General features: G+C 36.3%; 1 protein-coding gene across 1 annotated transcript; it reads left to right on the top strand.

Moving 5' to 3' along the window:
* Positions 1–3,127: 3,127 nt before the first annotated feature.
* LOC107762643 (uncharacterized) lies at positions 3,128–12,952 on the top strand. The gene is made up of 6 exons (XM_016581016.2): positions 3,128–3,410; positions 10,599–10,742; positions 11,838–11,905; positions 12,016–12,066; positions 12,156–12,215; positions 12,316–12,952. Exons 1-6 carry the CDS (start codon positions 3,281–3,283, stop codon positions 12,613–12,615), a joined length of 753 nt encoding a protein of 250 aa, XP_016436502.1. The 5' UTR covers positions 3,128–3,280; the 3' UTR covers positions 12,616–12,952.
* Positions 12,953–14,927: the final 1,975 nt, after the last annotated feature.

Raw genomic sequence — 14,927 nt, 5'->3', positions numbered from 1 at the left:
GAACATAACAAACAAGTAGATTCAAATCACTAAACTCAATAATCAATTGAACTTCAAATTAAATCTAACAACATTACAACCAACACACTTCTATATTAAACTAAACAAGAACAAATGAATAAAAACAAACAGAAGAAATAATCAAAAAATGATAAACAACGAACAAGAAAAGAATCAAACATATACTGATTTCAGATCCGAGAATATCAAACAAAATACGGATAGAAATGAAACTTAAACCAACTAACCGGAAATGACCGCAACGGAACAGAAACTCGGACAACAACCTCGACGTACCGGATCTCGACTCAACGAAAACCCACCTTCTCTTTTAACCTCGATGAACTCTGAATGACAAACGACAACCTCGACGGATTGAACCTGAAGAACGACGAGACAACAGCTGAGTTTGGTGTTCGATGAATGACGAAGCAGCTATGGTTGTTTGGACGTGAGACTGTGTGTGTGTGTGTTGAGCAGCTGGTTGTGGGGTTGTTTGTGTGTGTGTTGAGCAACTGTTTGACGACTAGTGGTCGCTTAGGATGAGGAGATGAAGCACCAGCAATGGATGCTGGACATGGAGCTGATGGTGTTCGTGGGACTATTTGGTCGACGGGAGGGAGGTGTCGTACTAGTTTTTCCGGCGACTGGAGGGGTCGTTCATGGATGAAGCTGGACGTTGGGTGGTCGTTCATGGTTGAGCTGGGGACGAAGAAGAAGAAAGAGCAGCAGCCATGGGGAGTTGGTTGTCGATGGCTGTTCGTGGTTGGTCGACGAAGTTGCTACTGGTGGACGACCTCGACGATGGTTAACGCTGCTGCTGGTGGACGACCTCGACGATGAGATGAAGCTGCTGCTGGTGGACGACCTCGATGATGAGATGAAGCTGCTGGTGGTGGACGACGAGGCAGCGTGACTGGTCGACGCAGCAGCGCTGCTGCTCGTCAATGACGGACCACGGTCACCGCTGCTGGTTGAGGGTCTGTCCGGCGTGACAGTAGGTTGGCTTGGGTGGTCCGACGACGGAAAAGAAAAATGGACGGGGAGGGGGGCTGGACAGTGGTGAGCGGAGGAGGGGGATGTGGGGTTTCGTGGGGGGGGGGAGGGGTGAACGAAGAAGATGAAGAGAGGGGGGTGCATGGGTCTGGCGGCTAGGAGAAAGAGATGGGGTGTCTTTAGGGTTTTTTAGGTAGTGAGTAGCAAATGAAACAAAAATGAGAGAAAGAGTGGGAGGTCGTGTGGTCATATGGGGGGGGGGGCGGTTGGGCTTGGGTCAATGGGTTTTGGGTTGGGTAGAGGTGTTTTGGGCCTAGGTTCAAAATTGAAGAAGAGGTCAAATTCCGATTTTCTTTATATTTTTTTGCTCTCTTTTCTTTTACTTTCTAATTAATAAAACTAAAATTCTAAATTAAGTTATAAACTAAATTAACTTATCAAAAATACTAATTAATTCCTAGCAACAATTATCATACATAATTAAACACCAATTAAAACAAAATTGCACAATTTGACATTAAATGCTAAAAATGCAAACGATGCATATTTTTGTAATTTTCATTCTTGTAAAACAAACTTAATTACTTCTAATTGTAAACTTAAATCCTAAATGCAAATGCAATATATTTTTGTATTTTTATTAATTTAACAAATAAATATGCACAGACAAATACCAATAATTATCCAAAAATGCCACGAAAATTCTCAAAATTGCACACAAAAGAAAATTATTTTATTTTGAATTTTTTGGGAGTAATTCTCTCATAAGGCAAAAATCACGTGCTTACAGTACTAAATAGAGAATTATTATTTCAACTTAAAATAAATGTGTAAGATACAAAACGAAATTAACGAAATTTTAATTAATTTTTTCTCAAAAAAAGATACTTACCATAACTGAATTATATACAAAATTTAATTAAAGATACCTATAGTAATATATATGATACCTATAGTAATGTATATTGTTCACAAATAAGGTCAAATACAAAGCTTGTACTAAATAAAGAATTATTATTTTAACTTAAAATTAATGTGTAAGATACAATGATTCTTTCTCAAAAAAGGATTCATACCATTACTGAATTATACATAAAATCTATATTATACACCAATTTAATTAAAGATACATATAGTTATAGTATATTGGCTTGCTTAATGAAAATTGCATCCTTTTTTTGTTGTACGTCTTTGATCATTAAAAAGAGAACATTTTTATTTTTAGTTTAAATCTTCAAATAATTGTCTTTGATTAATTAAAGAATGAAATTCAACTTACATAAAATCTTGGACTACTACTTCCATTAAATATGTTCCCATTTATAATTCAATTTTTTTTATATTGCCTTTAAATTGCCAAATGACTTCATTTTAGCTTGCCACTTAGTTTAACCACATGCTTCACTACTCTCCTTTTAATATAATATAGATAGATTGAGTATGATCTTATTTTGCTGAATTTATTTAATTTTTATACTCAATAAATTTTTAATATCATAAATAAATTTTAATTTTATTTTATATTTTAACATACTCCAAAATAAAAATAGTCATAGATTATCTCAATTTACGTATTTCTGTATTTTAAATTTTTTTCTATTATAGTTTTTAACGTTTAATTAATTTTTTACTTCCATATTTCTAGCTAATATAGAAGAAAATCTATGAGTGGATCAATATATAGATATACATATAGATACAAATATACATATAAATATAGATATATAGATTAGATTTGTCTAAGATCTATTTAGATTATGTATAAGATTCATTAAACTACTTTCATTAATAATGTTTCCATTTATAATTTCTAATTATTAATGTTGTCTTAAATTGCTAAGTGGCTTCATTTTAGCTTGTCACTTGACTTAATCACATGCATCACTACTCTCCTTTTAATATAATATAGATAGATAGAAGATTCATCATATACCTTTCATATTGTAATTATTCTACAATGAATTAAAATAATTTCTATTTTTCATATACTACAAAATTAATATTTTTCTTTGAAGTGAATTTAGCTACAACTATTTTTAGGGTAATTGGGTAAATACCCTCTTCCGTATTAGTACTAGATTTTATTTTTTCTAGAAAATAAAAGTTTCCAAGTCCTAGTTGACTAATTCCTAGTACAACATCACTTTTAAGTCAGTGATTCACGTGCTCTGTGCACATAGGACCGAGGGCAAGAACACACATAAGATACCCTTTTGTTCTTTCTCAAAAACTGATAATCAAATTTTGTTTTGTTGTTTTTGGAATCAGAAGCGAAAGATCCAGAATGGGAAGCAGAAATAGAGGTGATGTAAATTACAGAAATCCATGTTTGACAATGCATCAGCCATGGGCTTCATTGCTTGTTTATGGTATTAAACGGATTGAAGGAAGATCTTGGTCTGCCCCTATTAGAGGTGAAACTTCCCTCTTCTTACTTTTTAATTTTTTAATTTTTGAGTTCAAGTTTGTTGTTATTTTCTAATTGAATTAGACACCCTTTTGTTAATTCTTGGTTTCCTTCTCTTTTCCCTTTTTATGGGGGGTATGTAAACTTTAGCCCTTTTATAGCTGAGTTCAGTTATGACGGTGTATATGAACAGTTTTACTGTTGCTTGTTTGTTAGCATAAACTGGGAAAGTTACCCTTTTTATTTGGTTCATCACTGATATCAGTAAAAGCTACAGTAAACATATTTTTTTCTTTCTGAATTTGGTAAATTTTTTTATTGTGATGATGTGGTGGGTAGGTAGGGGGAATTTGAAGAAAGGGAGGGAGTGTGTCTAATTTTTCAATAAAGAATGCAGTCAAACCTCTCTATAAATAGTCCCGTTTGTTTCGATATTTTTTGGCTAGTGCTGTTACAGAGGACATATATTATAACATAACATAAGAATCGGTTTCAAAAAAAAAAAACTTGGTTTTTACGGTGAATGACTGTTATATAGATATGTTTTTATAGAGAGGTCTGATTGTATATCATGTGTCAAAATCCTTGCTATGCTTGGCCACAAGTCTAATACTATATCAGTATACAAAGTATGACAGATTTTCCTTTTTGTCCCATAACTGTTTGATAAACCAAATTAAGAAAAGGAAAAATAGAAAGTAGAGTAGGATGGCCATGAGTCAAACTAGAGGTTGTGACGTGTCAATTTTTAGCTTCATTGTTCTCTAATATGTTTAATGCTTAGGACTTTGAAGTACTTTCGTCTAGGGTATCAATGTTGATTTCTGTGGCTACCTTGTTGAGAAGAATGCATAGTGTAAAAGTTAGTTAGGATGTTAGAAGTTAGTTAGTGGGTCGCATGTACAGCTGTCAACAGCTAATATATTATTAGGTAGTTAGTGGTTAAGTGATGTATATATATACACAAGTACAGTACATGAAGAAATGGATTCGATATTTTCCAAGCTTTGCTCAATTACTCTCTTCTTCCTTCCTCTGTTCTCTTTGCTCCTTCAATGGCTATGCCTCTCTTAACATGGTATCAGAGCCTCGGCTTAATTCCGGTGGGTTCAACAATGGCAGACGAGTAAGGAGAAGGTACAATTGAGCTAATCGAATCCAGAATCAGTTTCATCTGGCTTAATTCCGGTGGGTTCATCTGGTTCAAGTTGCAGTTGAAGATACGATCTCCTCTTCTAGTTAGGGTTTGCTGATTTTGAGCAAATTCACCAACTGTTCTGAATTTTTTCAACAATTTGAGTAAGTAACTCTCTTCAATCTACAAGTCTACAAAATTAGTATGCCGATCAATGAAAATGAGTCTACTTTGACTACTGTTACATCACCTCCATCTGATACTCAGAATACTAACTTAGTTCATCACAATCATCCTTTGTATATTCATCCTTCTGATACTCAAGGTGTTGTTCTCATCTCGATTTAGCTTCGAGGATCTAAAAACTGCTCTCTTTGGAGTAGATCTATGAAAATTGTGTTGCATGGCAAAAACAAGTTAGGTTTTGTGCTAGGAACATGTAGGAAGGAGCTTTATGATCCAAGTCTTCATGAACTTTGGGATCGATGTAATGCTATTGTTTTAGCATAGATAATGAACATTGTAGCTCCAAATTTACTGAGCACTGTGATCTATGCATCTAATGCTCACAAGGTTTGGGAATATCTTCGTGAAAGATTTGATAAGGTGAATGCTGCTAGATCATTTTATCTTCACAAGGAAATTGCAAAATTGACTCAAAATCTGCTAACAGTGTCTGAATATTTCTCAAAACTTAGAGAGTTATGGGATGAGTATGAAGCCTTAGCTCCTCCTCCTTCATGTGGATGTCCTGAATCCAAGCAACATGCAGAACATTACCAACTACAGAAATTGTATCAGTTTTTGACTGGTTTAAATGATTCTTTTGACAATGCTAAAGATCAGATTCTTATGATTAGACCACTTCCAAATGTCAATCAGGCCTATGCTATGGTAGTTAATGTTGAGAGTCAAAGGAAAAACAGTACAACTGTAAGTGTTGGCATTAGTGATCAACAACACTGATGAGTAAAGCTAATGCGGGAAATGGAAATAGCAACTTCAAACCTAGAAATAGTCTTGGGAGACCTACACTACAATATGACTACTGTCACTTGAAAGGTCATACCAAGGACACCTGCTATAAACTCCATGGATACCCTACTGATTCAAGGCCAAGAGAAGAGGTTATTCAGGCCCTCAGGTGAACAATGCATTTACTGCCAGAGGATTTCAACCTTCTGACCTTCCTTAGCCTACTCCTCAATTTTCCGCTGCTCCAGTGTTTACTCAAGAACAATATGATCAGATTCTGCATATGCTGAACAAAGGAAAGCATGTAGAATCAGTGGCAAATGCAGCAACTATGAATAACACAGGTACTATAAGAGCCTTCATGTCTCATCTAGTTAATGGTAACTGGATAATAGACACAGGGGCCTCCAACCATATGGTACATAATTCCAAGCTACTAAGTGAAATCAAAGATCTGACTAGTATAGACCATAACAAGGTTCATCTTCCTAATGGTGAGCAGATTGCTATCAGTCACACGAGAGTTTCCACAATCTTCAAAACTAAATCATTACAGAATGTATTATACATTCCAGACTTCAAATACAGCTTGCTTTCAATCTCAAAGCTCACAAAGGAGTTAAGATGTCTTGTTGCATTCTTTCCTAACTTCTGTCTTTTTCAGGATCTCTTGAGTGTGAAGGTAATGGGGATTGGTAAGGAAGAATGTGGACTCTACATCCTAAAGCCAGATATTCCTGAAGGATCAGTGCATCAGCTGAATGCAAAGCACGGTTACAATCTAGTATCTTCTGTAAATAGTATCTCTAGTTTCAATAAGGCAGTTCCTCCTAAGCCTACTAAGAATTGTAGTGTGCCTTTGTGGCACAAGAGATTAGGACATGCACCTCTGAAAGTTCTACAAAAAATTAGTAGTTTACCTTACATTCCTATGCAAGATCATCATTGTACAGTGTGTTCTATTGCTAAGCAATCTAGACTGCCATTTCCTCACAACATTTCTTGTTCTACTCTTCCTTTTGAACTTGTGCATGCTGATGTCTGGGGTCCATACAGGGTTCCAACTCGTGATGGTAAAAGATACTTTATGACATTGGTAGATGATTTCTCTAAGTACACATGGATTTTCTTAATGAACACAAAAGCAGAATTTGTTGTTCTGCTGGAAATGTTTTTAGTTCAGACTCAATTTGATAACAAGGTTAAGTGTCTCAGGTCTGACAATGGTACTGAGTTCTTCAATGAGCAGGTAACTAGTCTTTAGTTGTTGTATGGAATTATTCATTAGAGTTCCTGTGTCTATACACCTCAGTAGAATGGCACAGTTGAGAGAAAACACAGGTCTATTCTTAACATGGCAAGAGCCTTGAGGTTTTAAACCTTTGTTCCACTCCAGTTATGGGGTGAGTGTGTTTCTACAGCAGTCTATCTTTTGAATAGATTGCCTACTGTCTTGTTGAAAGGAGCTTCTCCATTTGAGAAACTCTATAGCAAGGTCCCATCTCTCCAGCACTTGAGAGTCTTTGGCAGTCTATGCTATGCCACCTCTACTAGCAAATTTGATAAATTTAGCCCCAGAGCTATTCCTGCTGTCCATCTTGGCTATTCTTCTGTGCTAAAAGGATACATTCTATATGGTCTTCACTCAAAACTATTCTTTGTAAGCAGGGACACTATTTTTCAGGAGGATGTCTTTCCTTTTAAGCATGACATATCTGGCTCTTCCCCTCTATTTCCTATTTTGGATCTGTTAGAAGCTGATTGTTCTTCTCCTCGGTACATCCCTTCTTCTAGAACTCCTACACCTGTCTCCTTCTTCTGTTCCAAGTCATCAGTTGATTCTCCTCAACCACCTTCTTACCCTCCATTATCCAGTCCTTCTCCCATTGCCGCTCCTCCTCCTATTAAGAAATCATCTAGGACCTCTGTTCCTCGTATATGGTTAAAAGACTATGTTGTACCCTCCAAAGAAGCAGTCTGCAATTATCCCATTTACCAGTATGTCTGTTATGACAAGCTGTCTCCTGCCTATCAGGCTTGTATTGCTGCATACTCTGCTGTGTCTGAACCTACTTCCTATGCTGAGGCCAGCACTGATCCTAAGTGGATAGAAGCCATGCAGGTTGAAATTGCTGCTCTTGAGGAAAATCAGACCTGGTCCATTGTTAATCTACCTCCTGGCAAGACTCCTATTGGCTGTAAGTAGGTGTTCAAAGTCAAATATAAGTCCACTAGGGAGGTGGAGAGGTATAAGGCTCGACTGGTTGCTAAGGGGTATAGTCAGCTTGAAGGGTTGGATTACAAAGAGACTTTCTCTCCTGTGGCCAAAATGGTGACAGTGAGGTTTGTGGTGGCTTTGGCTGCAACATCTGATTGGTTCATTTTTCAAATGGATGTGCACAATGCATTTCTCCAAGGAGACCTTGAGGAGGTCTATATGCAGATTTCAGATGGCTTTGCCAGCCAGGGGGAGTGTCATCAGAAGAAAGCATGCAGATTGCATAAGTCCTTGTATGGACTCAAGCAGGCTCCTAGACAGTGGAACCTAGGAATGAGATTTGTTCAATCTCATTATGATTACTCTCTTTTCACACAAAGGGTAGGTGGTGAATTTGGGACTCAAGCAGGCTCCTAGACAGTGGAACCTGAAGCTGACTTCTGCTCTCAAGGATATGGGATTTGTTTAATCTCATTATGATTCCTCTCTTTTCACACAAAAGGTAGGTGGTGATCTGATAGTAATCTTAGTGTATGTTGATGACCTGTTGGTCACTGGGAACAATGTGGAGCTTATTCATCAAGTGAGGACAGACTTGCAAGCTACGTTCAAAATGAAGGACTTGGAAGAATTAAAGTTCTTTCTGGGAATTGAGTTCTCTAAATCTAAAGAAGGAATTATTATGAATCAAAGGAAATATGCTCTTGAGCTAGTGTCTGAGCTGGGATTGGCTGGTGGTAAGCCTGTTGCGACACCTCTTGAGTTTAATCATAAAATCACCTCAGTAGCATTTGATGAATTCATGAACAAAGGGGAAGCCTCTACAGATGCACAACTTGAGGACCCAGGAAGCTATCAAAGACTGGTTGGCAGACTGCTGTACTTGACAATGACAAGGCCAGACATTGCCTTTGTTGTTCAAATATTAAGTCAACACATGCATGCTCCTAAGCAGTCACATATGGAAGCAGCTATAGGAGTAGTCAAGTATATCAAGAGAACTGCAGGTTTGGGACCTTTATGCCAGCAAAAGGTAACAAGGAACTAGTTGCCTATTGTGATTCAGACTGGGCTTCATGTGTGGAAACAAGGAAGTCTATCACTGGTTATATAGTTAAGTTTGGTGAAGCTGTAATCTCTTGGAAGTCCAAGAAACAAAGCACAGTTTTCGTGAGCTTTACAGAATCAGAATTCAGGAGTATGGCAGCTACTGTTGCTGAAGTCACTTGGCTAGCTGGTTTGTTTGGAGAGCTTGGAGTTGCAGTGAACAACTCTGTGCAGTTGTTCTGTGATAGCAAAGCTGCTATACAGATTGCAACACATCCCATATTCCATGAAAGAACAAAACACTTTGACATTGATTGTCACTTTGTAAGGGAGAAAATTCAGAGTGGTCAAATTCAACTATGCAAACCACAACATGAGTATTTGATTAGCAAGCTGGGAATGAAGAACCTCTTCCATCCCTCAGCTTGAGGGGGAGTGTTGAGAAGAATGCATAGTGTAGAAGTTAGTTAGGATGTTAGAAGTTAGTTAGTGGGCCACATGTACAGCTGTCAACAACTAATATATTATTAGGTAGTTAGTGGTTAAATGATGTATATATATACACATGTACAGTACATGAAGAAATGGATTTGATATTTTCCAAGCTTTGCTCAATTACTCTCTTCTTCCTTCCTCTGTTCTCTTTGCTCCTTCAATGGCTATGCCTCTCTTAACATACCTTACCCTGAAAGTCGAGTTTAGTAGAGGGATGAAACGTTTATTTATTTAGGTTGTCTTCAGCTTATAGATTTTAGAAAGTACTAATGGTTTAGTAGACCAGTAGGTCTTCCCTTTGTATAATTTGGGTGGTTTGGAACGGGAGAAACAATAGGTGGTTTGAGGATAGAAGAACATGTTTCTCCCTTTGTATAAAAGTTTTACACAAAATAGATGAATGTTAAAACTTTTGAGCTCCCTACATAGCTAAAGGATGCTATGTTTTCTCAATATATCCGTGTAATGTGCACTGTCTTGGTGATTTAATTATTAAATAGCTCACAAGTAATTTGATCGATAAGCATTCTAGAAGCTAGTGGTGTTGTGGTGTATAGGTTGCAAAGCCATATCCGTGTAATGTGCACTGTCTTGGTGATTTAATTATTAAATAGCTCACAAGTAATTTGATCGATAAGCATTCTAGAAGCTAGTGGTGTTGTGGTGTATAGGTTGCAAAGCCATATCCGTGTAATGTGCACATTGTCATATTCAAATGGATGTATTCCTCATGATGGCGTATTCTCCGGAAACATGACTTCTAAATTATTGGAAATATGGATTAAATTTTCACTAAGGCATCATATTAAACATAATGCGTAGGCTGTTTATGAGTTTTCCACACTAAAATATGTTCTGTAGATACTTATTTCTTCGAAAAGCCACCCATGATTCTATCTTGTTTTCATCTTTGCCAAAGAAAAGGGAAGAAATGTGCCTGGGAAAAATAAAAATGTTTTGAATGATTTCAGTTGGTAAAAATGCTACATTGTGATCCAAGTACAGCGTTTATCTAAAATATTGGACAATGTTTTGTGATATTGAAATTTGAAAATAGTAGGTAATTGAGCCAAAATTATACTGTTAAGAAGTGCGCAACAATTGTTCAGATTGAACAACAGAATCCTACTTCATGACCTATGTTTGGTCTCTGATTTGAAAATGTGTAAAAATTAGCCTTATTCTTTTAGGTACCTATTCCATGACCTACATCCTTGTAATTCTTCACCAGTAATTTGGTCTATTTGACTCGAGAATGTGTAAAAAGTAACCTCTTCAATTCCTTGTGATCTAATTATAATGTTTGTTTTTTTCCTTTCATGAAGGTCGACTTTGGATTCATGCTGCTAGTAAGATCCCAGAACCAGAGACTATAAAAGCAATGGAGGACTTCTACAGGGAAATCTATGCAGTGAATGGCGTAACAGATCTCAAGTTTCCGGAGCATTATCCAGTCTCAAGACTTCTAGGTGACAAGTTCTTTACCACATAGTTTTGCTAGCTAATTAATTTTTTTAGTTCTGGTTTTCAACTAAAATTTCTTCGAGTCGAATAAAGAGTTGGATCGGGTTTCCTATATTTATGATATCATATTTGCTTGAATAGATCAACGAAGTGCTGTATCAATGTCCTATTTAGAATTCATGTTTTGAGGGGTACAAACTTATTGACAGCATATTATGGCCTGAACTTGATCGTGTCAATTAGTTCCAGTTTTTCTACTGTCTAATCCTTTGGGTGTCGTTATTTACTCCTGCCTTAGAAGCTGCTTTTTGACATTTTTGGTGTTGCACTCGTGTCGACACAACATGGGTGTGAGTGTGGGATCCGTACCGGATATGGTCAATTGATTTTGGGTACTTTGACCAAAACCGACAGAGAAATTCGGGACAAATACAACGATTTCTTAAATCAAAACAAAAACTAGGGTGAAATTGAAGAAAATGGATACCTTGTACATAGAAATTTCTCTATCAGTCCTTTTCCTTATTATCTCCTTCCTGTATTCTCATCTTGATCAATATTCTCCTTTTCAGAATACAATGTAAGTTTTCACATAGTGTCTCATAATGTATACATAGTTTTATAAGTTATAACTCTATTTTTAGATATTTAAATTATTTTTAGCCGAACCCGCACCCGTAACCTCCGAATCTTAAAATTTAGATCATGTAAGATCTGACCTCTAGATCTGCACCCGTATCAGACACCCGCACCCGAGTCCGAGCAACTTAAGTGCTAATTTCTGAAGGTGATTTGGATGACGTATATCAATTCTTCATCTTTTAATTTATGAATCTATGTGGTATCTAGTCTCCATCATGAAATGCATGTCCGTGATTCTTTCTTGCCTATGTCATACTAAGTTCACCAATGATAACTGGATAAATCAGAATTTGGCAGATATCTTCCCCGTCTCAGTTCTTGGTTCTCCTAAAAGATTTGTAATTCACTTTCTTAATCTGCATTTTGGCGTAAACTATGATCACACTTCTGTTTTCTTCAATATGTTATCGTCCGAGATGAACATTGTAAAAACTTTTTGAAACTTTTGCTTTGCATAGGTTGTGTTGAAGTAGTTGGGTGTGTCACATGTGAAGAGCTAGTCAGCTGGGATCAAATTCCAGAAGGGGTAAGCTTTAAAAATCTCCTAGTTCATATGCACTGATTCAGATCATTTCTCAAATATTTTGATCTTGCTTTTGTTATCTGTTTTTCTTATTTGATATGTTTTGCTTACAGGTGAGGCTAGAAGGGCAAACAAAGTTTTGCTGGCTTTGTGAGCAACCACAGGTACTTTGGTTTATTTTGGGAGGCTTTATTTGTTTCGTTCGTATTATTTCCAGCAAAAGAATCATTTTTTTTCCTTTTAATTCGTGCAGAAACTTATCGTACCATTTGAGATGCGAGGGTTCCAAGGCGTTTATAACTTGGAAAGAAAGGTATTAAGAAATTGAGAAATTTGATTGTCTCATTTAAGCTCATTTTGCTGTTGCCTCTTTAATCTGTTCTTCTTTCTTTTTTCGAATTTTTTTCTTCAAGATATATGAAGCTGCAATCCGAGGTATTTCTCCCATTGCGCCCCCACTCCCAGTGAAATTTCCCCTTCCAAATCCACGGGATCCTTTCTCTTTGAAACCAGGATCACTTGCTTCTTTCCTTAATAGTTCCAGTACATCCGAGGTAAATCGATCTGAAAATCTTGCTGCTGCAATAGCTGGTGCTCGAGCGGCTGCCACACAGTTTTCTAAAAACAGTAGTTCGCAGTCCAGTACAGTCGAGGTAGGAGATGAACATATTTCCTCAAATACAAGGAACAAATCTAGAAGGATTCAACGATAATCTAGTTGCTAGCTTTGTTTCAGAAGCTTGGTTATCTAATTTCATCGTAAGGTAGCGGCTAAGATATCTACTGAATATTTGATGAATTATTACTCTTTTTGGAAGTCTAGTTATTTAGTCAGGGGATGTTGTTGCGATTTTCACTTCTTTTTGAATTTATGATGTGTAGACTGCTAGTCAAAATGCTCGTTTGTATCATATTCTTTTCGCGTAAACTGCTAGCCAAAACGCTCGTGTACCATACGCGTTTTCTGTTTATGATCTCTTGTAATTAGGAGTATCATGTACAATTATGAGATTATGTAAATGTAATTTAGAGAGCTCCACCTTCTTTAAATCGCATGCAATTTCTCCTATGCACTCATTTTAAAGTTTTCAATCGTATGCTTCCTTAGCTGGTGATTTCTGCTCCAAGCTTTCATTCAATTCTCTCGTTTGGTCACTATATATGGTCTTGATATTAGTCTAGTGTAAGGAGGTTATCTTCGGTTGGTGGAAAGTAATTGCACTGAAGTTAGTTGTCTTGCCTTACGTTGCCCTTCCAAGACATCTATTTGGAAGGTGCCACGTAGGCTTTTGGGTGCTTTGATTTTCAAATTTAAGCGTCCGGTCAAGAATTTATTTAGATATTCAAAATATCTCTATATATTCATGTTTGAAATTTCTTCGTCCTGAAGGGGAAGTTTGTCTCTAAGTAACCTATAGGTTACGGGCTCGGGCGTAGAAGCAGTTATTAATACTTTCATTAGGGTAAGTTGTCTACATCACACCCCTTAAGGTGCGGCCCTTCCCCGGACCCTTCATGAACTAGGGATACCTTGTGCACTATGCTGCCTTTTTATTTATTTGTTTATTTATTATTTTCTTCATCCTTTAGTACATAAAGTGATAATGGCCTAAACATTTTCTTAAGCTCTAGTCATTTTATCAATAATTGCTACTACTATATACGAACTTGGACTTCCTTCTGTGGCCTCGAATTGTGATGGTATAACATGTTATGATTACTAAAAACAAATAATATTTGAATGAAGCTATGAGCCGATCGTAATCGTAAGTTATTGTTGGTGCAATGTCATTGTCGTTTAGAGTTATTGTAATTATGATAATTCCAAAATGGTGATATTGATGTTTAATAATTAATAATGTCCATAAATACAATACCATGCTAGCTCTTGTATGTGCATTCCTCTTGAAGCCAGAACTCCTGTTTCTTCCTTTTTCTCAAAATATCGAATATATCAGATTTTTTTTTAAAGGAGTAGAAGAAAATTGAACAATAAAGCTTAGATAGTCTTAAAATTACAGTTTATCTTAATCTCTATGAAAAGTCCAAGCATCTGTGTATATTTATGCAGTTTTTTCCCCCTTTTGGATTAAGAGTTATCGATAAATATATATATAACACAGAATTTTTCGGAACAAGGTGAAAAGAGACTTTGGAAGATAGCCCTTAGGCCTTGTGTTCAGTGGCGAAGTCAGAAGTTTTACGAAGGGTGTTCAAGGTTTAATATATTTGTATAAAAAGTAACCTTTATCTATATACTAGTATTAGTACCCGCGCGATGCGCCAACAATATTAAAAGAAGCTAATCATGTAAAATTATAATTTTTTATTGTAACCATAATTCTAAAAAACGATCTACACTGTATCCCGTAGAGATTAATTTGTGAATGTTACATTCCATCTTTACTGCCAAACAGTGAAGTTTTTGTATAGTCTCCATGTTATAGCCGACTGTGCAACAATGGATCAACCATCTCCATGTTATAGCTGCTATGTTGGCAATGATTTGAAAAGGTGAATTGATCCATAAAAACATTACTAAGATGCATTATATTGTTTTTAAAAGATTTGCATAGCCTTCTTTATTCTGCCTCAGTTGACATATCCTGTTAATTTCATGAGGATAAGATGTCATTAGAAACTATTTCATACCAGTAATGGCATATACGGAATTAAAATATCTGGTTCATACAAAAAATTACTACTTGCTATATGCATTTGAGTAAATATATCTCATTTAAAGTCAGCAACTCATGAATTTTCCTCTAGTTTGAGCACTCTCTTGATCTTGTTGCTAGTGAGTTGTGCATCGTAAACAACTTGTGTAACAGATGCTCCAATCTCCGATATACTCCTCTTGATAAAGGTCTTTAAAGCAGATATCATCTTTTTTAGCAACAGCAGCAAGAACTATGCATGGTTAAATACATCTCAAATTAGCTTTTATCACCCAATAAATAAATAATAAAATTGCCATTTGAAATATACGGAATAGAAAACACACGAATTGAATGAAAACCACATA

Source organism: Nicotiana tabacum, chromosome 7 (genome assembly GCF_000715075.1).
Source record: "Nicotiana tabacum cultivar K326 chromosome 7, ASM71507v2, whole genome shotgun sequence".
In the NCBI taxonomy this organism is placed as follows: Eukaryota; Viridiplantae; Streptophyta; class Magnoliopsida; order Solanales; family Solanaceae; genus Nicotiana; species Nicotiana tabacum.
Note: the sequence above shows the minus strand (reverse complement) of the source record. Positions and strands in the feature narration are given on the sequence as shown.

Excerpts from the sequence above, each read along its gene's own strand:
- LOC107762643 (XM_016581016.2), top strand. The coding sequence starts at position 3,281 with ATGGGAAGCAGAAATAGAGGTGATGTAAATTACAGAAATCCATGTTTG. Across the intron at positions 10,743-11,837 it reads TCCAGTCTCAAGACTTCTAG|GTTGTGTTGAAGTAGTTGGG; the intron begins GTGACAAGTTCT and ends TGCTTTGCATAG. Across the intron at positions 12,067-12,155 it reads GGCTTTGTGAGCAACCACAG|AAACTTATCGTACCATTTGA; the intron begins GTACTTTGGTTT and ends TAATTCGTGCAG.